Source organism: Heterocephalus glaber, unplaced genomic scaffold (genome assembly GCF_053883595.1).
Source record: "Heterocephalus glaber isolate CG9 unplaced genomic scaffold, H.glaber_assembly_v1.0 deba00001538, whole genome shotgun sequence".
NCBI classification, from domain to species: domain Eukaryota; kingdom Metazoa; phylum Chordata; class Mammalia; order Rodentia; family Bathyergidae; genus Heterocephalus; species Heterocephalus glaber.
In genome coordinates, this window is record NW_028258333.1 from 37,154,460 (window position 1) to 37,181,597 (window position 27,138).

At 36.7% G+C, this 27,138-nt stretch overlaps 1 protein-coding gene and 2 pseudogenes across 8 annotated transcripts in view; all 3 read right to left on the bottom strand.

The window, feature by feature from the left end:
• The window catches only part of Slc38a9 (solute carrier family 38 member 9), a 141,425-nt gene that overhangs the window by 51,508 nt on the left and 62,779 nt on the right, over positions 1–27,138 (bottom strand). For 6 of the 7 annotated variants that reach the window (XM_087189382.1, XM_087189387.1, XM_087189383.1 and 3 more), the window contains 3 exons: positions 13,098–13,204; positions 4,220–4,333; positions 1,413–1,561 (listed from right to left, as the gene is read on the bottom strand). In XM_087189382.1, the coding sequence (XP_087045508.1) occupies positions 1,413–1,561; positions 4,220–4,333; positions 13,098–13,204 (370 nt within the window). Of the gene's footprint in view, positions 1–1,353; positions 1,562–4,219; positions 4,334–13,097; positions 13,205–27,138 lie in introns of all 7 variants that reach the window. The other variant, XR_015442282.1, reaches the window with a different exon arrangement.
• On the bottom strand, positions 4,345–13,088 carry LOC101723461 (U2 snRNP-associated SURP motif-containing protein pseudogene; annotated as a pseudogene).
• LOC147824567 (nucleolar protein 58 pseudogene) lies at positions 13,220–26,328 on the bottom strand (annotated as a pseudogene). The gene has a single exon (XR_015442283.1). The product of XR_015442283.1 is annotated as a nucleolar protein 58 pseudogene (transcript).

Consider the following 27,138-nt stretch of genomic DNA (forward strand, 5'->3'; position numbering starts at 1 on the left):
TTGATTTTTAAAGAAATTAATAACTTTAAAATTCTCAGTTTTAATTTCTCATATGTTAAATACTTATAGGTGTACCTGCAAAAACTAAGTCTTGGGGTGTTGTCAATAAATTTAAAGAGCAAAAGGGGACTAAAACTTATGCTCCAAGATAATGTCAAGTACGGTATTTGTAACAATAGGATAAATGATAGTGTGAAGAAATACAGTGTAAACACAAAAGGGAAATTCTATTTTCCAAAAAGAAAAAATATTCTAACAGCCATCTCTGCAAAATAAAGATAGAAAATAGGAGCAATGCATTTGCCTAGAATTTTTTCATCTATGACTTCACTGAATTTATTTTGGTCAATACAAATATAGCACAGACCATAAATACAACAGGAATCTTACATTTACTGAACTCCAATCTTCTAGATTAGAATCGTATCAATGCTAGTTTAACTGTATCATTTGTTGCTATTATCAGTGCAGGAGACCTGGCAACTTAATTTTTGCTTTGTTTTCAGGCCAACATGCTTATAGATAAATTGACTGAGGGGACAATGTCAACTCATTTCAAACAAGAAGTGATCAAGACCACTTGTTTAGCTGGTTATTGTAAATGCAATGTTTCCCACAAATTCAAAAGTTTTCTTCCTTTTGTGTAATTTATTCCCAATAAAACAGGATTAGTTAGTTTTTCCAAGGGTGAACATACAATAAGACTAAATTTAAAAACAGGAATCAAACAAGCTTTCTTGAGGAAGCTTCACAGAAAGCCTGAGACATACGCAGAAAGTTCTCTTAGGTGAAGGTAACTAGCTTTGAACAGAGTTCCAAAGGGACACACAATTCCTCAATGCTCAGGATAATTACCACAGGAATTTAAACTTGTTACATATCAAATAAGAATTTAAACTCATTATAAATCTCACTTTCACTTTGAAACAACTGACCACTTATTTAAAAATGCACAAATGTTAATAAACACACAAGTATTAATGACCAATAATTAAAAGTGTTGTTTTTCAGGTAATTTACATGTCAACACAGGTACTAAATACTATAAAATTCTTATGGTGAATAAAAATACAGCACAGAGCATAAATACAACAGGAGTCTTATATTTACTGAACTCCAACACAGGTGTATATGTGTATATGTGTAGATTAACAGCAATCAAATAAGATAGATAAAACTGGTATTAGAGCTAATTGAGTACACTGGAAGGATTAAACTTAATCATTCTGGATAAGGGAGTGGCTTCTATATTTAAAGCTCTTCTGGGAAAGGGACATGAGTGATCTATCCTTAGTAACTATTTTCATTAGGTAAATTTTTATAATAAAAGAATCAGTCATACTTTAAACTGACCTGTTTGCATAGTCATTTGTTGCTTGGCACATCTTGCTGGTCAAGAGAAGAGCCCTTACCTAGGATAAATGTCACCGAAGATATGGCCCAACAGCTGGACACGAGCCAAGTAGCCTAAGAGCGGGTAGACAGTCATCATCTGGAACAGCAGAAATATCCTTGCAATGAAGGACAGGATGTCACTGCTAGGGAAGTTATCTAAAAAATTCTAAATCAAGAAAGATAATGAGGTAATGTTAAATTTCAAACTTAATATAAGATTCATAAAATGGAATACTACTACTTATTTTGAACACAGGTGGTATTCATGTGGTATGTGAACTGGTGCCCGTTAACAAACTGCTTGTTATTTTTCAATGAAGTACAGTAATTGAAAATAAGTGTTTACAAACTTTTAAGGAAATTTAATACTATGTTTTTATTCTATTTCATAAAAGTACCAGGCTGCAACTGATTTAACATTAAAACAACAGAGGGCCGGGGATTTAGCTCAGTGGTTCCACTGCCTGCCCTGCAAACCCAAGGACCCGAGTTTAATCCCTGGTACCAAAAAAAAGACAACAAAGAAAACTTTTTTTTTAACCACAGATAGACCAAGAAGCACTGCCCTATAAGGTTCAAGCATGACACCCAAGTTTGTTTTTAATATTCTTAAATGGCAAATTAAAATCAATGCTATTTTATCCTTACTAGCTCTCTTGCTTTTCTTCCTCTGAAGTACTACAGCACTTTCAAAATAAAGATTACAGAATAAGGTAAGATTTTATCTATCACCTAGTATTATCATTGTATAGCCTACCACTAAAAAGGATTTACTGCTATATTTTTTCATAATCTTTTTCTTTGTTTTAATTTGGTACATATGTTTTAAAAAAGTTAATTGCTCAGAATTTTAAAGCCAGGCATGGTCACATATACCTGTAATCCCAGAACTTGGTAGGCTGAGGGAGGAGGAGATGAGTTTGAGGTCAGTTTGGGTTACCTAGTGAGTTTAAAACCAGCCTGAACTATGTAGCAGGACTGTCTCAGGAAACTAAAACCAAAACCAAAACCAAATCCAAGGGGCTGGGGATTTAGCTCAGTGGTTTCATCGCCTGTTGTGCAAGCACAAGGACCCGAGTTCCATCCCCGGTACCAAAAAAAACAAAAACAAAAAACCAAATCCAAACAAAACCAAAAACAAAACAAAAAATAAACAAGCCAAGACCAGCCCCTTTCCTTTCTAAGGTGCAAGAACCTTCTTTAGTGGTGGCACACACCTGTAATACCAGCACTTGGGAGGCTGAGGCAGGAGGATTGCCATGAATTTGAGGCAATCATGAACAACACAGTGAGATTCTGCCTCAAAAGACTAAAATAAAATTTTTTTTTCCCCTTTCCAATACATTACCCCAAGCAAGTGAACTTTATATAGGATTGTTCATATCAGGGAAATTCTCAGCAAACATTTGGCTGCCAAAGAACTAGAATCAAGAGAACAAGAACATTTCAAACTATCATAACAGCAATAATTTCTTTCTCTTATACAGATGAGAATACTATTAATATTATTCTGCTGAAATAAACCTTATAATTCTGCTTAAATCATATTATATACTGTACTCAGAGCAATTTCTTTTTTCAATATTTTATTTTTATTGGTACACATTTGCAGTACATAATGATTACATTTTCATGTGGAACTGTTATCTGTACATAACACATCTTCATTCTTCTTTTCATCCCTTCCCCTCCTCTCCCTCCCCTCTCCTTTCATCTCTTGGTCCCCTTCTCTTTTGCAGAAGATCTAGCTCCCTGTTTCCTATTACAATATTTACCCATGGCAGTTTCTTCTGACTAGAAAAATCACCTGTGAAATATTGTTTTTCATTAGAAAGTTTTCAGTCACATTAGATACCATATTATTCCCAAGTTTTTGATTAATTAAATACAAATATTTTACTTATGGGAACTTTTCTTGTAAAATATTTTCTTTGCAGTATTGGGGATTGAGCCTGGAGCCTTCACACTAAACTATACAACGAGCCCTTTTAAAAATTCTTTTTGAAGTAGAGTCTTGTTAGCTTTTGAAGTTGCCCAGACTGGGCTCGAACTTGGGATCCCCACTCCTGCCCCCAGCCTCCCAGAGTGCTAGGCTTATAAGCATGTGACACCACACCCAGCAAGATTTTTCTTTTATATTCATTCTCCCCTTCCCATTCTTGTCTGTCTGTTTCTCTCATTTTTGTTTCAAGACATGTTCTCGCTCTGCAGTACAGGGTGGTATGGAATTTGCTATGGTACCCAGGATGACCCCAAACTTGAGACCCATCTGCCTCAGTCTCCCAAGTGCTGAGATTACAGGATTGTGCCACCATACTTGGCTGTGCCCCTCTTTTTAGCAGCCAAACACTGTCTTTGTTTTGCTGCCTGCTACTCAGTATCTAAGTGGGAATCAGATCTGTTGTTAGAGATGAACAGGCAATAGTTTATCCAGGGCATTTTCAGATCTAGACTTTGGAAAATAAGGGAGTTTAGTGGATTTACTGTGGATGTTTTTTAAATTCATGAGACTTCCTGGTTAATTGTTCTCTACACAAAGAGAAATATACATACACGACACTAGTCATTTATTTGCGCACACAGGTGCCTAGTATTCAGAGTACATCTAAAATTCAAATGATTTATGTATTATAAGATTTAATAGAAAAGGAAACAATCTCAGAAAGGTTGGGAAAGGTGCCAAAATTCATGCACTTCAAATAATGCTAGACATGTATTCAAATCCAGGCCTGTCTGCTATTACATCTTGCTACTGTATCATCCTACCTACTATTCATACATAAAGTTACAAATGATCCCACAGAGAGGGTACAAAGTGCCTTACCTGCTCAATGCAATCTTTGGATAATGGAGGTGAAGGAAATGAAGCAAAAACCAGGACTCCAATATAAAGGTAAGTTAATGTCACCAGCATATAAGCAATGCATAGGTCTCTCACCTGTAAATACAAAATAAAGTTCCTACAATATGAAGAAATTTGCAGCAAGTCTATTTAAATACACTAAATAAGACTGAAAATTATAAAATTTATCTTTTTACCCCTGTATATCCTTTCTAGCCAATCTAGTCACAGAAAATAACTAAAACAAAATCCACATACTTTACAATTAGCATGTCAATTTTTTTAAACTAGTCTGAAGTATGTAGACTAAGCTACCTGTTGGCAGACTTAGGAAGCTATCATAAACTGTGGTTTAACATGACTGAAATTCTGACTTAATTCCAAAAGGTAATTTATCAAATTATAAAATATTTAACTACAATAATAAGGCTAAGGGACAACAAGAAAGTAAGTATAAGCCACCTTCAGTAGGACCTGTGAATTTTAAAAAATTTCTTTCTTTGGTAAAGAACCTATATACCTTTAGTTCATCAAAGTATACCTAGACCACAAGGGAATAGAACACATAAAAACATATTTAATAAAGGAGAGCTAGTTAAAGAGCACTAAACAAGTTAAGTGTTAAGGACAAGCTTAATAAACCTAAACAGTAAACAAGGAAATCAAAAGGCAGCTGTTCAAATAGCTCTACCATGTTATTACTGGAATCAGTAAACAAACACAGAACATTAAATACAGTGGATTGCTTCTGTCCACTGTTGTTCCACCCTCCCACACTCCAAGATACTTAATGCAGTCAGCTGTCAGATCCAAGCACAACAGATTCCACAGCTTGCAGACTGTCTCCATCAACACTAAAGATATAGTCAAACAATTTAGCATAACTAAATTGTGGCAATAAGCCTATTCATTTTTCACTTTAAACACAGATTACTTTGAAAGCTAAGAAAATAGATTAAAAAATTATATACAAAATTTTTTTTTAGTTTGATGAGAGAATGAGAATGTTTGGACATTTGGATTAGGAAACATTTCTAATTTTCTGGATAATTTTTCTCCCTAATTGGGGTAAAGCAATAATAGTCAAATTTTATAAACTTGAACTGCTATAAATTCAGTTAAAAAGAAAGTAACAAAATTTGACAAATCTTTGTCAGGACCAGCTTGAAAACAAACCAGGGATTCCATACCCTAAATTGGATGGATAGACTCATGGAGCTGAAGGCTTATGTAGATTGGTTCCAGCTCTGTGGAAGAGCTTATTGTTCAGGGTTGAGGAAGGGAAGATGACCAAACCTCTGGGGAGAAGTCTCAAAATTTTTCCTCTTTAATTCCAGCTCCAGGGCCTTGGTAAACTAGACTTCAGTTATCCATAGACTGGCCTTAAACTCTTGTGTGAGAGAACAGAAATGAGCCAGACAACACCTAGTTCCTATCAATGAGTAGTAATCTTCCATTATGATGTTTGAAAGTCATTCTACCCTCAACCTACTGAAGCCACTTAAGAACAGAGGTGCCTTTGTTAAAAAAAAGAAAATCTTAGGAGGCAAAACAGTTGTGCCAAACAGAGATATATACTATAAAAGAAGAGGACAGCCACCATTCCATGGACAGACTTTTAATTTATTTTATTTTATTTTTGGTACCAGGGATGGAACTCTGGTCCTTGTGCTTATGCAGCAGGCGGCCAAACCACTGAGCTAAAACCCCGGCTCAGACTTTTAATTTATATACTACCCAGTCATGACCTTATTTTGGTCTGACTTCCTGCAAAAAAGTGTACTTTAGAGTACACTTTGGGGGAAACCTAATGAAGATGCAAAGATGCAAAGGCTATGGTACAAGGGCTTCCCAGTAAGACAGTTACCTCTTCTGCTTCCCTGTTCTCATGGTACTGCATACATATCATAAATATAGCAACTACTACACTGTATTGTAACTATCATTAATTTTTATTATAAAAGCAACCCATGTTAACAGTACAAAGGTTATCAAGTGGGCATAAAATGTCCTCTGACCCTCAAAAAATAGCCAAGTTTAATAGTTCTTATATAATTTTTTGGAGACAGGGTCTCACTATATAGTTCACGCTGGCCTTGAACTCACTGTGATTCTCCTGCCTCAGTCTCTTAAGTGCTGGGATTGCAGGTATGCACCACTATACTCAGCTATTGGTATTTTAGCTTGGCCCGAACCACTTTACTGTGAGATTCTGAAGACAGGGACTTCTTTTTTTTTTCTGTTCAGATTTTATTTGAAATCTAATTCAAACTGTGAAAGCTACAAAAGGGGAAAAGACATCTGCATTATCTTTGCTAAGTCACAATATTCTAAAACAAAATACTACTACTGCCAGCAGATCCATTATACACATTTCTGATGAAATTCATTATTACAGTAAAAATTTCATCTTGAGAAACAGCCACAATGAAAGTAATTTATACAATATAAAAAAATGACAGGTCTACAGATGCAGTTACTCATGAGTTTACACATGCATTCACCAACAAACAAAAAACCCCCCAGGAATACTCTTTCATTTGATTTTTTTGGTTTTGTTGGCACAAACAAAATCGCATTTCCAATAAGGGACAGCATCTTAAAAATGGTTGTCAGTGTTTGTTTTTCTTTGACTTTTTATGAGACTTGTGTGGAGATCGAGACTGGGATCTGGATTTCTTCCCTGATTTTTTAGGGGATCTACACCGTGACCACATAGACCTCTTAGGTGTCCTTGAACCAGATGGTGATCTTTTGGCTTTTTTGCTAACATCTCTAAGAGAATCTCTGTGAGATGACCTGGACTGTGATCTTTCTTTATGAGATCTTTCTGAATGTTCTGATCGCTCCGATTTTGGTGATGGTGATTTCACTTGTCCACCACTGCTACTGAGAGATGGGCTGGGGGATGTACTGTGCCGTCTTTTCCTTTCCTTCCTTGTTGGAGTACATTCACCTTTTTCCTTGTCTTTGGATCGAGATTCCAATTTTTCTTTATCATTCTTGTCTCTTTTTCATTCTCTAATTCTTTCTCTTTTCTTCGTTGAAGAAGTTTATCTCTGTAGTGCTCAACTTGCTCTTGGAAACTTTGGCCTGATTTTTTAGGGTTTTTTCCAGATACCAATTCATCCTGAAACTTCATAACTTTGAGCTCAATTTCACGAAGTTTTGCTCGTTTTTCCTTACTCATTTCTGAGTACTTAGAGAAATTGGACTCAGTCATTTGTTCGATTGGATTAGAGTACAAATGATGTTCTTCAGATTTGGAACTTTTGAGTATCTTCTTCATCTTCACTTCTTCTTGATTTTGATTTGCTTCTTTTTCCAATTCTTCATGCTGGTCAAATAACTCCCACTTAGAAGTTGTTACAGCCTGTGCTTCCAATTCAGATTCATCTACAGCTTCCCATTTTGATGGAGCAACTTTAAATATAGGCTCATTCTTCTTTGAGTCTTCAGTTGCATCCAAAGGCACTCTATCCAGATCATCATCAAGACTTTTTATAGGAACACCATTGAGATCATCAGTGGGAGTACTATCAATGGGAATCCCATCCACATCCTTCAGAGGTGCACCATCAAGCTCTTCCTCAATGGGAGCACCATCAAGATCATCTGGTACATCCTGTTTCCTTTTCTTCAATAATATTTACAAGTCCTAAGAAAATATTTTATAGTTTGATCAAAAATGGTTCTGGATAAATTGCCCAATCTTCCCAGGCTCTGAAGCAGGCCATTACTCATTGCTTAAAATTTTCAGATTGTAAATGGCCTTGAATTGTATGATATGTAGCATTGAGGTCAGAAAATATGACATAACTCTGTTTCAAAAATTTTTCTATAATATGAAGCATTGGCAACTTTGGCTGAAGAGTTGTACAAAACATCAGAAACCAAATATAATCTGGCAATCTTTTTAGGAAGAGGTGTCTTTAAGATAGACAATGACTCAGTAATGCAATCTACTATATCTTCAGCAGCTTCAGCATTATTAAGACAGAAAACCACTGCATTTCCAATATCATTTTTCCTTGGAGTCAATCCTCGCAAGATTTCTAATTTGTCCCTCTGTTCTTCCTTAAGGGCTCCCTTTTTACTAGGTTCCTCTACAAAAGCTTCTGTTTCCTGTTCTTCTGACATTCCATGAAGGTATGGGTTTAATGGTGGTGGCCTCCAAAAAGATCCATTTTTGAACATACAAAAATCCTGTTCGCCATTTAGTTAGAGAATCTTCCCGCAGAATAGAATAAAGCTTCCACCTGTAGTAAACATGGGCTAGTGTCTGGTTTTCAAATAAGAACCTGAACACAGGATTGTTGATTTCTCTGTTCATAATCATAGCTTCAAACACTGGCCCTTCACTTACCACAAACTATCATTTGATGTATCAGGGCGAGCAAATTCCTTTCTGTTGGGATAACCACTCTGACTATGGCTTGCGACAGTCTTCTCAAAATCCTCATTTTTAAGTGGTGGTAACATCGGAGCATTGGGATTTTTTTAAGTGCTCTCTAGGCTGCGAATTAAAAGGCGGTCCAGAAGGAGGTGGAGGAAGCGTATGTTCCATCATAGAAGGAGGAATGTATATTGGTTGTGGAGGAATCGGTACGGCTTTACTCCAGCCTAACTTCATTTCAAAAGACATAATCATTTTTCCATTTAAATTTTTTAAAGCTCTTTCAGCATCTCGCCTATTCATAAAAGCCACAAAGCCACAATTTCTCTCTTTTGCTCTTTCTTCATCAGTTCTAGGCCACATTATTTTCACACTAGCCAATGGCCCAAATCTTCCAAATTCTTGGCACAGCATTTCTTCATTCATCTGTGGATTAATGTTTCCAAGGTGTAAGTTAATAGTACTTGGCTCTCCTACATCATGTGAGCCAGGTGCATAATCATCAAGAACGGATGATCTATTTCTTTTTGAAGGTGCATCCATAGAACGACGCTGACCATCAGAATCTGACTGAGGGTGAAATCGACTTAACCTGCCTTTTGTTTTATGTCTCTCATCACGCTCTTGAATTTGTTTTAATTCTTCTTTGAAGAGTTCTAAATTGATTTTTTTCTTTTTCTTTCTCCCCTTTCTTCAGTGGAGGTTTTTTGGTTTCTATCACCAGAAGAGATGGTGGTCTTTCATTGGATGACTGATTTGGAGGATTTTTTTGATCTGTAAATCTTGAAGATGGCTTATAGATTTTACCTCTTTTTTCATCTGTTTCATGTTCTTCTTTAGCTGCTTTAACAACACCTCCTCACACAGAAGTTTTTACTTTATTACCATCACTTCCTTCAAAAGCAGCAAGAAATTCCTCATAAATCTCAGCAGCTGCCTTTTCATCTTCCTTTTTCTTTAATTCCTCTTGTTCCTTCTTACTTAAAGTTCGCTTAGCTGTACTCATTTTTCCAATACTGAATGCTTTAAGTTTGTTTTTCAGAAGAGGTCTTGAAAGATTCTGATGAGGAGAATCACAAAGGTTTTCACGGGCACTTTCATTCCTGTAATTATGTTTTCTTGGGCTCTTAGGTTGTGTCCGACTTGGCATATCACTATCTGAAGGTCCAGATGCATCCATATGTGCATCTGAAGATCCAGATGAATGAACATCTGATGATCTGGTCTTAGAACTGGCCTTCTGAGATCCGCCTGGCATTTTGTCCAACATCTTCTGAAGACAGGGACTTTAGCTTTTTCATCTTTCTATCCCCAATACCCAGGATAACACCTGGCACATAGAAGAAACTCAGTAAGTGTGATAAATATAATAAACACACTGGTTTAATTTATTAACTGCTTCTAGGTCCTGGGCCCTGCGCTAAGCATATTATACATGATATTTTATTTAATCCTCATAACAACCTTATAATGTAGATACAGTCAATTTCTTCACTTCATAGATAAGCAATCTAAGGATAGGAAAGTTACAAAACTTGTTCATGGTTACAATATGAACAGCTAATGAAGCCAATATTTCTTTTTTTTTTTTTTAGTACCAGGGATTGAACTCAGGACCCTGTGCTTGTGAGGCAGGCACTGGAACCACTGAGCTAAATCCCCGGCCCTGAAGCCAATATTTCAATCAAGGTCTTTCTGGTTCCAAATTGCATGCCCTCAGCTACAGTGATGGAGAGCTTACCAGTCTGCAGCACACTTATGTCACAGTTCATAAACAGCAAGGATGAAAAATGAAAGAGGCAACAATCTTTGAGTAACAGAGTATGTAACAGAACACATAAAAAGCTACACGAGAAATACAGTACTAAAATCAGAAAAGCTCTATTTCACAGTATTCTACTATATATTCAGTAAAACTGGATTAGGAGATGCCTATCAGTTTTCATCTGAAAATACTCTAATGAACAGAAATGATGATCTTATTATAAAAGCAGCTGAGGTTTAGTGTGATCTGGGAAATATGCCACCTCTGAATAGCATGCACATATGTGAGACTTGCTATTCTTTGGCTCAAACCCAAGCCATCATTGTACTATGACTCAACATATGGCCTCCTGACATTCCATTTAATAGAAAAGGGTAGAAAAAACTATCATGTAGAAAGTGAGACTCAAAGTAAAAATATATATGTAAAAGGAGACACATATTACCATGAACTGGTAATATATCAAGAAACCTCTACCAATAAGGTAATGTACTCTGTTTCACGAATAAGTGATGGCTGGCAGGCCTGATGGTAGGTTCTAATCAAACACAGTGAAGAAATATCAAGAGGTTAATCCACATTTTCATGTAGTTATAGGCACTATTATGATGACAATGAAGGAAGTGGATGATCTTCAACCCTCTCCTCCAAGTTATACAAATAAAAAATTATATTTATTGAAAAAATGCACAAATATTAAGTTAAACTTGAAAAATCAGGAAAATCTGATTAGTATACCTGTTTAGGAGTCTTATTTCTTTCTTCACAGATGTCTTTAGATCCAAGACCAACAGTTATACAGAAGAGGAGGCTTTTCTATTCCTTCCTTTTCTTTTCTACTTTCATAACTTTGTTTTCTGAGTTTGGAATGACTAACTCAACATTAACATTATGAATTCAGAGTCCTTGGTAGGCCTCTCATTTTCTGACTTTAATGCCCCCCAAATTAACAGGATTTCCATAAGTCAAAGAAATAAAACTTACTGAAAGGTACAATCATTAGATAATTTAAATGACAAAGCTTTTCTCAGAATATAGTATCCATTTAGCTTGATTTATGATAACATAAGCCAATATCAACATAATTACAAGGACAAAATATATATACTTATATAAAGTATTTAGAATGTTGCTGACACATAGTACTTCATAAATGTTAGTTTTCTCATTAATAATTATTAATATTTTAAGAAGTTAACATGAAGCACCGCTGTTTTTTTGAAGGCTAGATCATCACTTCATATCCTAGTTTTAATTAAGACAGCAATATCATCTATTTAAACATTTGCCTTGGAGCTTTTGTTTTAAAACATTTTCCACAAGTGACAAAGTTGAACCACCACTTCTTTATTCTAACTTTGCTTCATTTCTATCATTTCCTCCTTTATGCTTTCAATATTGTGAAATACCTGAGAATTCTTTTAATGAGAAGTTTTCTGACAGTGTTACTTTCTCTGGAATGTCTTCCTTCTTGTCATCACAACCCTTTCAAAGTTCATGAAGATAGGTTCACTTTCCCTGAATTCCTCTTGCTGCATGTCTAGAGTCTTTTCAATGGCAGTATTGTTAACATTTCCACAATCAGCCATTTCTTTTATAACTTCCCTTATGTTCTATTTAAATTTCATTTTCAACTTTATTGCTCTGTTTCATCGTTGTATTTTCACCTTTGCCAATTCCTTCTTTCAATTATCATTGTTTATAAAAATAGCATGTATGCTTATCACTGGCAAAGAGGCAGCACAACCGCCTGCTTTGAAGGCTTTATGTAAAGTGAACAACAAGCACAGTAACTAATCACTAATAGACTTTGAAAGAAGTGACATGATTGGTCATTAACCATAATATGTACCTGTTAGGCCCATGTTGATTTGTGAAATGAAAAGCTAGCAGCTACTACTTTATGAAAGTACTCATAGCTCAAACCCTGTGGTAACTGAAATTAGTCTCACACTGATGGGATACTGATACAATTTAAACCTTAGCAACTGAAATTTTAAATGTAGGAACCATGCAATGTGAGAAATGACTGCAATTTAATTATTTTGAGGCAATTTTCTCATAAGATAAACTAAATACAAGCATGAAAAAATATGTATGCGTGGTTAAGACTGAAACATGAGAAGGTATGGGCCTGTACTCCCAGCATTCTGGGATCTGTCTGTCTGTTTATCTATCATGATATTGGGGTTTAAATCTATCTATCTATCTATCTATCTATCTATCTATCTATCTATCTATCTATCTATCGCGATATTGGGGTTTAAACCCAAGGCCTTTACACTGAGTTACATCCTCAGACTTTTTTTCATTTTTTAAAATTTTGAGACAGGATCTCCCTAAGTTGCTAAATTGCTCTGGCTGGGCTTGAATGTGTGATCCTCCTGCTTTAGCTTACCAGAGTGCTGGGATAACAGGAGTGCATGTACCTCCACCCCCAGCCCATTTGTTTATTTATTGTCTAAGGCTGCTTTCATGCCACAGCAGTAGAGTCAGGTATTTGTAATAAGACCATACGGACCAGAAAGTCCAAATATTTACAGTCTGAACATTCACAGAAAGTTTGCTGACTACTACTCCATGGTTCAAACTTAAAAACTAAGATCATGCAACAAAGTGTATAACTCTCCTCCAAATATAAAGGGCCTCAAATACTGACTTAGAAAGTCTATCCTCAGGAGGTACAGAAGTTTACTCACATTGTTTTCTTGATTCTTATTGTTTTTCAGGAGTGTAATAATACAATTATGAATAAAGAAAGCAAGGGTAAGAACTCCAGTCAGCTGTGGAAACTGAAATCTTATCTCTAGGAGAAAAAAAGAGACAAAAATGTTGAAATTAACAAGGAGAAAATGAGTATTAGCAGCCATAAAAAAAACTAGTTGTCTTTACTTTGTTATGGAAGTAAGATTAAAATACTTTTATGTAGTTCTTCAAGGTCAGTGTTATACTTGCACAAATCACTTAATAGGGAAAGAAAAAGAATCAAGAAATCGGTATCCAGGACCGGGTATTTAGCTCAGTGGTTTTGCCGCCTGTTGCACAAGCACAAGGACCCAAGTTCGATCCCCAGTACCAAAAAAAACCAACCAAACAAACAAACAAATAAAATAAATTGCTATCATGTGTAGGTTCTTTATATCAGTAGTTCCCTTTTTTTTTTTTTGGTACTGGGGATTGAACTCAGGACCTTGCACTTGTGAGGTAGGCAGCAGCACCACTGAGCTAAATCCCTGGCCCAACAATTCCCTTTTGATGTCACACAAACAGTATGTGGCACAGTAGAAGTGTCAATTTTAGGGTCTGACTTTCTTTCTTCTTTCTTTTCTTTTCCTTTGTCTTTTCTTTCTTTTTCCTTCCTTCTCTTTCTTCTTTCTTTCTCTCTCCCTTTCTTTCTTTTCTTTCTTCCTTCTCTTTCTATGTAGTTTGGGTTGGCTTTGAACTTACAGTGATCCTTCCCACCTCAGCCTCTCAAGTGCTGGGGTTATACTCATGCGCCACCACACACAGCTTAGGGTCTGATTTTAAAGTTCTACATTTTTTCTAAAACCTGAATTGCCAGAAAAGTCTCTCCAGAAAAGGAACTGTGGATGGGAGAATTGATCAATGACAAATCTAAAAAGCACTGCTTAAAAATATTAGAAATAAATATCCACTTAAAGGGATTGAGTAAGCTGCATAGTGGCATATAGTATTTAAAAGTTATGTTGAGGAAGATTTTTATGTTATGACAAATGTTCATGACTCAGACAGCACGTATAGTGTGGTTTTACTTCTATTTAAAAATATGATAATGTAAGGGGAAAAAAGAGACTGGAAGAATATCCACAAAAATACAAATAATATTTATCCCTGGTTGATGAGATTTGTTTTAAAATTAACCATTTACCTATAATTTTAAATTTTAACAATAAAATTTTAACATTTTTTTTTAGAAAATAAAAAAGTTTTATCTGTAATATCAGACTAAGAAATGAAGACATACTAAGGTTAACAGAGTTGACGTCATGACATACTTAGGTCTGGAAAGCTATGGATAATTAATCCCTATCCTATCCAACCTGCCCTTCTCTGCTTACATACCAGAGGAGCTCTGGTGCAAGCCCTCCTGACTATAGTGTCCAGCCAACAGAACTACGATTACCTCTCATTAGTCCTCAATGTCTTTTTTTTTTTTTTGTCTTTTTCTCTGGGCTAGGAATTGTGTACTGGTGCATGGTTCTTTCTCAGGAAGAGGTTCTTTTCTTTAATGTGTTTCTTTTTACTTTTTTTCTTTTTCTTCTTCACAGATAGCTCCTCTTCTACCAGTAGTACTTTTTCTTCCTCTTTCTCCTCCTCTTCCACTTTAATTTTAATGTTGGCTTTTTTGTTTTCAGTCATTTCATCCTCTTTATCTACCTGTTCTGAGTTTTTTAACAGGTTGGCAGTGTAGAGTCACCAAAGGGATCAGAAGTCTTCACTTTTGTTTTCAAATTTTTCTGTTTTTGCTAATGCCTTTCCTGTTCTGCTTATTTTTCTTATCCCTATATCTTCCAAGCTTCTCAGTCTGGCCTCTACTTTGGCTCTGTTCTCAACTCCCATTTCAGAACTGAAATCCTTCCTGAAAGTATCACAATGAATAGCCAAAATGGTTTTGGCTGCCAGCATTTGAAAAAATCTTTCCTTTGTATTTGGGATATGCCTGGCCTACAAGGGAGGCATGATAAATAAGACCATATTTAGGGGTATGCTGACTAGACTTGAGGGCTCTGAAAAGCACTTCTTTTGCTCTAAGAATCTGAACTGTAGAAGCTACATGCTTGGCCAAATTCAAAAGAGAAAGAATCTGCAGGAAGAGTCAGCTGTGCTCCAACTAACTTGCCAACCACGACTGTAACACTGGGTGCAATGGCCATCATTCGATTTTGGAGATACTCATACAGCTGGGTTCTATATTCAGAGATTTCAGTCACTTGGGTGCAAAGATGTAGAATATTGTAAGTATCTTCTTCAGAAACCTCTCTTCCCATACATATCTCTACAACTACTATTACTTCAGGTTCAGCTTCCTCTGACAATTCAGAAAGCACAGCAGAGGCATAGTTCTTCCTACCTCCAACTTTCTGTAAACATTTACAGTATGTCAAAATATCTGAAATAATTTTTCCTAATTCTGGGAAATGCCAGCCATACTGCTCTCTACAACGCATACTGTAGTTAATTCTTTATCTAAATCATCTAACAAGGAAATTGCCTCAACAATCATTGTATCCACTTTATCAGTGCTAAATTTCAAACTGTATTGAGACAGGCTGTGGGCCAATCCAAGACGCATGGCTGCCATTTCACATGGTTGTACCCCAGGGATCAATCCATCCATCTATGATTGGATTCCCCTAATAAGCTCATTAACAACAGGACATGGATGCAGCGGAGATTCAGCTTTTCCTTTATGACTCCTCCTAGTTTAGCATCAGCTACAGCTAGAGGTTCATGGGCTTCTTTTACTATTTTCTTCAGAACTATCTTCAGCTGCTTATTGATTTTGTCCTCCATTAGAGCTATGAATGCTGCTAATGCTTCTGCTATATCCTGAAATTTCTCAAAATGTTTTAGCTTTACTATTTTATTTGCTTTCTCTGGAGTTTCAAATTCTTTCAACAACTATGAACCTCTTGAAGTTTCTTCTCATTTAGAACTTTAGAGATGGCATAGCCAACAGACGTTTCAAATAGCACCAACATGAGGAGGCCGAGTTAGGGGCGGTGTAGTCTGCCACGAGCTCATACACCAGTACACAGAGGGCACTTCTGTAGCCACAAACGGGCCAGTAAGATCTCAGCTAACCAAGTACCAATGCACACACTTTCCCACAAAGAATCAGATCACATTGCCTAAACATTCTGACCCTAACTGCATGCAGAATGCAAATGCATGCTTGACCTTCTCCAAGGATTCTTAAAGTAACATTTTAAAAGCATTGCCAATTTCTATTTTGAGGTCTGTTACTAAATAAGTAAAAAACTCATTTCTGTAGAGTAACACTATGACTTACTTGAAAATACTGATGAGTCTAGGAAAAACAGGTGACAAAGTAGACAATAATCCATGTTAGGAAACATTAGAGTAAAAAGTAGATATGTAGAAAAAGTCCACAGACTCTTTAGTATATTATTTTAGGAAAGGACATAAGAACAATTAAGAATCAAGATAACTGATTCAGAAAGTAAGACCAAGAAATTAGGAGGTAAGACTAAGATAATTATATATCTTTTCTATGACGGTTTTTATTTGCCTGTTTTCACCTGAATTTTTATCTATGGAAACAATTCAAAATGTGTTTCTCTTAGTCAAATCCTCTCCTTTTCTAGCTACAATCTTTAAATTTTTTTTTTTAATCTCAGAAATAAAAGTTGGAGGCAATTCCCATGTGTGTATTTTGTTCTTGTACTGGGGATTGAACGCAGGGAGTTCTATGCTATATCTCCAACCATTTATTTTTTTAAAAAATTTGAGACAGAGCCTCACTATGTAGCCCAGACTGGCCTCGAATTTGTTGTGATCCTCCTACCTCAGCCTCCCAAGTACTGGGATTACAGATTGCCACCACACCTGGCTACTGACCTCAATTTTTTTTTTTTTTTTTTTTTTCAGTACCGGGGAATCAAACTCAGGACCTTGTGCTTATGAGGCAGCCAAGGTGCCACTGAGTTAAATCCTGGGCCTGACCTTGAATTTTTGATCCTCCCTCCTCAGCCTCTCAAGCAGCTGAGATTGCAGGTAGGTACCACCATACCCAGTATACTTCTACTGTATTTGTTTAAACCACTGGACAAATTGAGATCACTTCCTACCAAAAGACAGCATTATACTTATATAGTTATTTTTGAAAAGATGACAAAATTATTTGCAGATAAATATGTTGATATTCTTGAAGAGAAACAACTAAAAATTCTTTAGCAAGTATTAAAAGTAGCTAATAGAAAAAATACATTTAAAAAGATCAACATCTTTCCTATATATATGTAATAATTGGTTAGAAAGTAAAGACAAATTAAAGGACAAATAAGTAAAGACAAATTATAACTCACAGTAGCAAAACAGACACAAACTTTGGCCTACAAAAACCCTAATATTAATGTCCCAATTTGACTTCACTGTGATAGCCATGGCTCTTTGCAAGTGAGAACCTGATGTAAGGAGTACAGTTAGTTAGCTGACAGCCTCCAGCTGCAGCCTTCAGGGTCTGCCACCCTGTTCACACTCCCACTGGGGAGCTCCTCACCAATGACTCAAGTGTGGCAGAGTCACTGTGTCGAACCCTGGACTTCTCTTCAGTAATCTTTGCACCAAAGATTTATACTGGGTTGACTAAGACTTTCTGAGTCTCTTTCTGCCCAATTAACTCCCTTTTCTTCTCTGCTTTCATAGACTAAGCCACAGAGGGTTCTAATGTAGGCACCTATTCTCTTTCCAATCTCTTTATTTTTGTTAAGTGCTGCCTCAATAAATTTCTTGCACTTCAAACTCCATTTTGATGTCTGCTTACTGAAGAACCTGAACTAACACAGCTGGTATTGGAAGTGGTCTGGGAAGAAGACAATGAGAAGGAATTTGGGCGCTGGATCACTTATCAGCCAATTTTTATCATTTGTGTTGTGCTTATATGATATCCCAAGGTCCTGATAGTTTTTTTGTTTTCTTTTGTTTTCGGTGTTGGCTACTGAACTCCTGGCCTCACACATACTAGCACATGCTCTATCACTGAGTCGACCCCCATCCCCACATGTTTTCACTATCATTACTTTGCTAGATGTTCTGTTGATTCAGAAAGAGTGTAAACGAGACTATAGCACCTCTGACCTCATTTCCCCCTTTTAGTAGTATTTGAGAAGTTCCATTTTAAATTCTATTTTCAGACAGAGAATTATAGGACTATTATTCCTCTATCCTACTGATTTCCTGAAGGCAAAGAAGCCTGTCTCCTAGTTTAGGCAACCCCAAGTAAGGAGAAAGGAAAGTCTCACACTTGGCTTTCAGTTATTTTTAGCTTTAAAAAAAAGGCTTTTATGATCTAGCCTTTCCCTTTCTAATCCTGATTTCCTATTACTTTCTTTCTAATCCTTATTTCCTATTACTTCCTTGACAAACGTTCTTTTATGCTAGCCATTCCAATTTTTGTAGTTTCCTAAATGAGTCATTTTATCTCAGGCCTTAACTGTTGCTTAAACCCATTTTCTTGACCTGGCATATCCCTGCCCCCAATTCTCTATTTTGAGAACTCCTTTGGCTCTTAAAACATTCCCTTTTGAGAACTCTTCTCTGCCTCCTAATTCTTACTTACATGTAATTTCTCCATACTGCTATGTCTCTTGTGTATGTCTTTGTATTATGCTTATTAATTCACAAATTGACCTCACCATTCAACTCCTGGAGGGCAGTGAATCATGTCTTATATAACATTATATGGCATATAATAGTGGCATTCATTTATTTTCAGAATTAAAGGACTCTCAGCCACAAATTGTACTACAGGCAGGCCAAGCATGGTGGCACATGCCTGTAATCCCAGCAATTGTGAGGCTGAGGCAAGAAGGTCGCCACAAGTTCCAGGCTAGTCTGGGCTACAGTGAGTTCAAAGTCAGCCTAAACTGCATAGTGAGACCCTGTCTCAAAAACAAAACAAAACAACAAAACCCCAAATCAAGTTTAAACTTTTTAGAATGATTACTTTTTGCTAAGATCTATTAATTTTCAATAAGCTCTTCAATTGTGCTGGTCTTTCTTGTGTCTCAGAGCAACCAGCCTCTATTATCTCTAAGATATCTTGTGAAGCAATTTGTTAGTTGATCCTTTTCTAATAAGTAATTTGTTAGTTGATCCTTTTCTACCTTTCCTAATACCACTGTTAAGTTTGTAATTTGTCAAATTTGAGTGGGTAAATATAGAGCTTTTTGCAATTATTGACAGAAACACTTTTGAGTACATCCTTGAAAATCTGAGATTCTTTTAAACAGTGTTATCAAGATACAATTCAAAAAAAAAAGATACAATTCAAATATGTTTCACTCATATGACACAATACAGATCAATTTCATAGTACAATGCCAATTGAAAGAAGCAAGATCCTAAAGAATACATATTGTATATTCCATTTATATGATGTTAAAAAAGCAGGAAAAACTAGCTTTTGGTGTTAGAAGGTTATTCTTGCCCCCACAACAGTGGGGGCATATAAGGATTGGTATTTTCTGGTTTTGATCTGAATACTGACTATATATGTTGCATTCAGTTTGTGAAAATTAAAATGTACACTTTTGAAGGGGCCAGGGATTTAGCTCAGTGGTTCCGCCACCTGCCTTGCAAGCGCCAAGGTCCTGAGTTTGATCCCCAGTAACAAAAAAAAAAAAAAGTACACTTTTGAACTGTACATTATAGGAATTTTATACTTTAACAAAAAAATTCAAAAGCAAGCCCCCCCGCCAAAAAAGAAAAAACGGGCTGAGCATACACCTAAAAAATAAGTAGTGGGGCCAGGGATTTAGCTCAGTGGTGCCGTCGCCTGTCTCATAAGCACAAGGTCCTGAGTTCGATCCCCAGTACCAAAAAAAAAAAAAAATAAGTAGAAAGAAATTCTATCATATTTGGAGGTACTATTAAATATCAGTGAACGGTAAAATGTATTCTGTTCCCATCAACTAGTCAAAGCATATATGAGTAGAAAATTATTTTTTATGGTAACCAAGAAATACAATACAATACTACTCAAGTGGCAAATCATCCCAACATCTTTGAAAATCAATGTCTAAAGTCTTTGGGGTCAGTTTTAAAGCATTTAATAGCTTTTCATTTCACATTTAATTTCAGTCTTAAATATATTCTAATTGTTAAAAGCTAAACAGCATGGCTTATAACAACAACAACAAAAACAGCATTCTCTTGCCTCATACTTTCCACCCAGAATCCTGTTTCCCACAGGCCAGTAATTTTAACTCTTCTATTTGACATTTTAAATTTATATTCTAGCTTATTTTTATAATAAATACATAAAAATAAATAGCTTATTTTTATTGTTTATATTCCTTCACCTTTATTTTAAAAATGTTTGACATAATTGATTTTCCTACCAGAAAGCTTTAGTACTATCATAATTACCATTATACATGCTTTCCTATTTCCTATTCCTCAATAAAATTACACTTATAATTTTGATTTTGTAAAATTACTATTTAATTTTTTTTAATAATCATTATGCATTACTCATAGTTAAGCTGTGGAAAGTATTATGGTTATGTTTCCTTTTACATAAAAATATATTTGTTGATCTCGTCTTCTGAAGAAAATAACTTTTTCATTTTTGGTTTCCTAATTTTCTAGTTAACAATACTTTCCCCTAAAACCTTATAAAAGAATAATAAAACCCCTCTCTATCTGTATAAGATATCAAAAATCTTTTGCACTCTTCTTTTTCTTGGGAAAAGTCCCTTCTGGGCCAACTGCACACCTACTGTAATCTGGTCTGGCTGCTCACCAGGCTTGTTGCCCAGCTATTTTCTAGGGTTTCCCTCCACCATCTCTCTGGGAATTTCTTGATTCACTACTTTTGGTTGGAACACATTTTGCAGGTTTTTCTTGAGAAAGGATGCATGGAAGGTAACACATAGTTTATGAGACTTTACATATTGCAAATATCATTATATTCTCTTACATGAGAGTTTGGTAAGATTCAGAATTTTAGGCTAAAATAGCTTTTCTGAGACCTTAGATAATACTGGTTTCACTGTCTTCTAGATATGAGTTACTGAAAAGTCAGATGCTATTCTGATTCCATATTCTTTTTTTCCCACTTTTAAAAAAAATCATAGGGCCGGGAATTTAGCTCAGTGGTTCTGCCAGCTGCCTCGCAAGTGAAAGGTCCTGTGTTTGATTCTCAGTACCCAAAAAAAAGTATATATTTTTTATTAGTTTATGTTTGCAAGACATAATGATTACATTTATTGTGGGGATTCTGTACATGCACATAACACATCTTAATTCTTTTCTGTCACCTTCCCCCTCATCTCTCCCTGCTCCCTACAAATCAGGATGCTTTTAGGGCCTTCTCTTTATCCCTAGTATTCTAAAATTTTATAATATACGTTAGCATGGGTCTTACTCAAAGTGCTGGGCATTTTGGGCCTTTTGACTCTTGAAACTTGTATTCTTCAGTTATGGGAAAATTTCTTAACAATAATTTCATTTTCTCTCTTCTTTATGAAACTACTTAAGAGTTGACTACTGGGCCACTTAGATGAATGCTATAATTTTCTTATCTTTTTCTCTTCTATTTCCATTTCTTTTTCTTTTAGAGACAGGGCCTTGCTACATAGTCCAGGCTGGTCTTGAACTCACTATGGAGCCCAGGCTGGCCTCGAACTCATGTCAGTCCTCCTGCCTCAGCTCCCCTAAGTGCTGAGGTTACAGGTGTGAGCCACAACACTGAGCATCTTTCTCTCATCTATTTTCTTCTTTCCTTTGTTCTATTCATTCATCCATATTTTCTGTTCTGCTTTTAGAGAGGTAAGCGTTATTTTCCAAATTTTCCTTGAATTTTAAATTTCTTTTATAGTATTTTACTGCTAAGAACAAATTCCCCCCTTCTTTGGCATGTATATAATGCTTGCTTCATGGATACAACACTTATTTTGAGGGAGGCCATATTGGGATTGAACCAAAGGAGCACTGCTAAGGGTCTTGCTAAGTTGAACAGGCTGGCTTTGAATTTGCAATCTTTCTGCCTCAAGGTCCCCAGAAGTTGGGATTATAGGCATGTGCCACCATGCCTGGCTCTAAAACACTATTTTTTATTGATTTAAAAATGTAACTTTTTGGAAAAATTTTCCTTTTCATTTTCTCTCCTCCAAGGTTTTTTTTTTCCATCTCATTTTTCATGTACAAGGCTTTACTCAAATATCTGTGATTTTTGTCTTTTTATAATTAAAGTTAAAGCAGTAAAAAAAGTAGTACTTAGTTGACATCTACATTGTCTGATATAAGCAAGGTACCTAGCCATTTCTGGCAGAATCTAAGTATCGGGGACTCTGGTTCTTTCTGGGGCTTGTTAGTTTCTTTAGAAAAGAATCCCTTTTTGCCTGTCAGCATTCTGGGAACCAAGGGGTAAAGGAAAGAAATTTAGGGGAGGAAGTGGGAGAAACTTCAACGTTCAGCCTACACACGTTCACTTAATCCCTGTTTTGGACTACAGCCTTATTTCCACCCTTTATACCATGTGTATTCCATTTATTACCACCCATATACCATGTGTATTCAAGTTTAGAGCCTCTCTGATTTACTTTCTTCTCTCTTGCTAGGTGGAAAAATGGGAGGGGACTGTATAGCTAAAAGCAGCCCTCTTTGTACTGGAATCTCTATAGGTACTTACGTATTTCAGCTTTTTTGCTTTGCTTTTATTTATCAACCATCTAGCAACTTCTTTTTCAGCTTCTAAAAATCTATTGCTACCTCTTGACCATTATTGTTCTAGAGATTCTCTCTGTGTTTGGTTCTTACATTTATTTCTTTAATGTCATTTCCATGCAATTTAGGAGAGAGTAGAAATAAACACATTTATGTATTCAACAATTATTTACTGAGCACTCACTATGCGCCAGGAAGCATTTTAGGACTTGGGATATAACAATAATTCAGAAGTATAAAAAAACTAAACCAAAGTATTTCTTTTCTCAGAAAGTTAACATTCCAGTTCAAGGAAACAGATACATAAGTAAAAAAAATAAACACAGGTATTCCTTTACCATCTGAGCTTTCACTATCTGAATTCAAGAACCAAAAAGATTTTGAAACATTTCTAGATAAACCCATTTTCTTTTTTTTATTTTTTATTTTTATTTTTGGTACCAGAGATCGAACTCGGGTCCTTGCACTTGTGCAGCAGGCAGCAAAACCACTGAGCCAAATCCCCGGCCCTAAACCCATTTTCTTAACTTCTGTGACTTTCTAAAACTCAGGAACCAAGTAGATTAGAACAACTGGGTGTGTCTCAATATTCTAGCTCATTATCAAAATCAAGAATTTGTTAATACAAATATTAGACAACTACAAATACTTGCATATAAAATTTGGTAGTGACAAGAGCTCTTAAAAACAAGGCACAAAGAGGGATGGTGTGAGCAGGTTTCATTATCTCTTTAATGATAATGTATAAATATCTGAGGAAACAGAAGGGCTTTTTACACAGAGAAGGGACAGTAAATGCAAATCGTGTTTGGAATTTTTGTGTAAGAATAAATAAGCCAAGATGGCTAGAATATGGCTGAAGTAGACAGAATAAGAGGGAAGGTAGTAGGGGATTAAATCAGAAAGGACACCAGGAGTCAGTTCATATTGGGACTATGGACAATGATAAATATTGCTGCTATTCTGAATGAGATGAGAGACCATTAGTGACTCTGCAGGTTGTTTTTAAAAATATCACTCTAAGGGCCAGGGATTTAGCTCAGTGGCACAGTGCCTGCCTCACAAGGGAAAGGTCCTGAGTTCAATCCCTGGTACCAAAAAAAAAAATATCATTCTATCTTCTATGTATACAACAGATTATAGTAGAGGAGGCAGATTGGAGACAGCAAGATTAATTAGGAGGTACTATAGTAATCCAGGTGGGAGATTAGTAGATTGCCATAATTTTTTTTTTTGGTGGAAATTAAAAAGAAGTAGTCAAATTTTCTCTTTTGTGGATGTGTGTGCTGCTGTAGAGATTGAACCCAGAGCCCTGTACATGCTAGGCAAATGCTCTACCACTGAGTTATACCTTTAATGGCTTATACCTGTTCCCCTGAAAAACTTCATGAGGCCATACATACAGAGTTTCAAAGGTGGCTAGATTAGGGTATGTGATTGTAGATTAAGGATGTGATGCTGGGATTAAGGAAGGCCCACCCTAGGTGTGGGTGCTACCACCCAAAAGGCTAGTACCTGGAAGAGAAAAAAAGGGAGGCTTGCTGCTGCTACTTTCTGCCTGCCCTGCCATGAACTTCTGTTCTGTGATGCCCCTGATATTCCACCTTGCTTTGGAACCAGTAGACTATGGATTGAAACCTCTATAAACTGTGAGCTGAAATAAACCTCTCTTCTTTTTTTTTTTGGTACCGGGGATCGAACTCGGGACCTTGCGCTTGCAAGGCAGGCAGCAGTACCACTGAGCTAAATCCCTGGCCCTAAACCTTTCTCCTTTAACTCTGGGTGTTGGGTATTTTGTCCTTGCAATGAGAAAAGTAATCAAGATGGATTTTGGTACCAGAGAAGTGGGGACGTTCCTGTGATACTCCCTGGCCATGTGGTTCAAAGGCCTTTGGATCTGGCTTTCTGGAAGAGTTTGGAATGGTCTGGAGCTGCAGGCTGAAGCAGCAGCCCTGGAATGATGTAAGCTGAATTTGATAGGAGATTCTGGTCAGAGCTCAGAAGAGCAGAATGCTGATAAAAATGCTACTGGTAAAGACCAGGCTCAGGTCATTTCAGTTAGGAACAAGGACTGCAATGGCTGCTGAACTCCAGATCATGTGTATTTTGCTTTGGGAGAAAATTTATCTGAACTTTGCTCTTGTCCAGAGACTTTGCCTGAAACTGAGATTAAGGGCACTGTACTAATTAATCTTGAAGAAATTTGAAAGTAGTTTAATGTTGAGGCTGTGGCATGGCTATCACTGGGGGCTTTTAGTCAGATCTATGTTGAGAAACAAAAGCAAAAAGCCCTGCAGAATGATTTAAAACATTTTGAGTTTGTCCAGAAAGGAAGCTCCAGGAAAGTTGCGGACTGCAAAGATGGATTAGAGGAGAACTTAGATGCTGAGAAGGAATAAGGCAATAGAAAAGATGGCCTGAAGACATCACAAAAACCAGTAGTACTCTACCCTTTCTAGCCTCAAAGTTCCAAAAATCAAAGATTTTGCTTTGAGAAGAGAGGCCCAGAGTACCATGTTCCAGAATGGTGGCAGCCTAGGGAAATTGTTCTTCAGGATTTGGTTCATATTGCTCAGCAATCCAGGCACTCAAACCTTATAGCCAAGACAGAAGAAAGCCTGGCTACTGCTTCAGCTGGTGGCAGACCATGGCATCATCCACATGGTGCTGGTTTTAGCCATATGCTGAATGCAAGAGCTATGGGTTCAGGAAGGCTTTTCCCCAGATTTCAGAAGAAGGCCTGGGAAGCCAGGTAGTGTGCACCTGAGAGAGCAGTGTGTGAAGCTGTGAGTGTGAAGCCAAAGGTTCAGTGGAGACCCCAGAAGTTTGGAGAAGCCAGAAACATGGATCGTCTGAGGAAAGCTGCAAAGAGGGAGCAAAGCCAGGCCAAGAGAGAAGCCTTCAGAGCTGCTAACACCTGCAATGCTATAGGGACACAGACCCCAAGCCCTTTGCAGTTCACATTTTGCCACAGCCTCCCTCAGATGTTGAACATGGAGCTATGGGACTTAATATCTGCCCTGCTGGAGTTTGGAATTGCTTTGGTCCCATTCCATTCTATCCCCTTTTTGTAATGGTAATGTTTATCTTGGGCCATTGTATGTTGGAAGTATTTAACTTTCTTTTCTTTTGTACAGGGGCTCACAGTAAAGTGTTTGGCTTAAATCTGAGAGGAGACTTTAGACTTGGACTTAAGTAACTCTTGGACATGGACTTTTGCATAAAGGGATATGCATGAGTTGGGGGGGGCGCTGGGGGACATATTATGGCTTATATCTTTTTTTTGTATTAAATTCTTTTATTGGTACATTGTAGGTATACAACACAATTACATTTCTCATTGGGAATTGTACCTTTACAAAATGCATCTTGGTTCTTATTTTTTCCCCATTCCTAGCCCTCCCTTCACGCCCTCCACCCTTCCCTATTTACAAAGACTTTATTTCCATTTTTTCCATTTCTCAGCATTTTTCCTTTCCCTTCTTTCCTTTCCCCTGCCCCTCCCACTACCCCTACCCCTTTGGACCTTTTCTTCCTATTTTACATTATCGATTATTCATTCTAATCATTGGTACATTTTAGGTATACAATATAATGACATTCATCATTGGAAATTTGCACCTTTACATAGTCTCTCTTGGTTCTTATTTTTCACCCTTGCCCAGCCCTCCCTTCAACCCCTCCATTCCTCCCTATTTACAAAGATTGTGTTCCTATTTTTCCATTTTCTCATATTAATCCCATTCCCTTCTATCCTTTCCTTTAGCCCTCCCATTTCCTTCCCCTTTGCCCCTTTTCTTCCTATTTCACATTACCTATTATACATTTAGTCCTTATTTACACTTTCAGTTTCTCACACGAGAGAAACTATTCGGTATTTATACATGTGTGTCCTATTTATTTCACTTAAGAGTATCACTTCAATGTGCATCCACTTAGCTATAAATGTCTCTAATTTCTCATTTTTTATGGCTGAGTAGTACTCCATTTTATTAAAAAACCCCACATTTTCTTTATCCAGTCTCCAGTTGATGGGCATTTGGGTAGTTTCCAAGTTTTAGCTATTACAAACTGTGCTGCTATGAACATGGGTGCACATATATCACTGTGGTATGATTCTTTTAATTCTTTGGGGAAGATCCCCAGCAGTGGAATAGCAGGGTCAAATGAGACTTCCAGTCCTAGTTCTTTGAGGTATCTCCATACTGATTTCCACAGTGGTTGCATCAGTCTAAACTCCCACCAGCAGTGGAGCAGGGTTCCTCATTCCCCACAGCCCCGCCAGCATGTTATTGGTTGATTTCA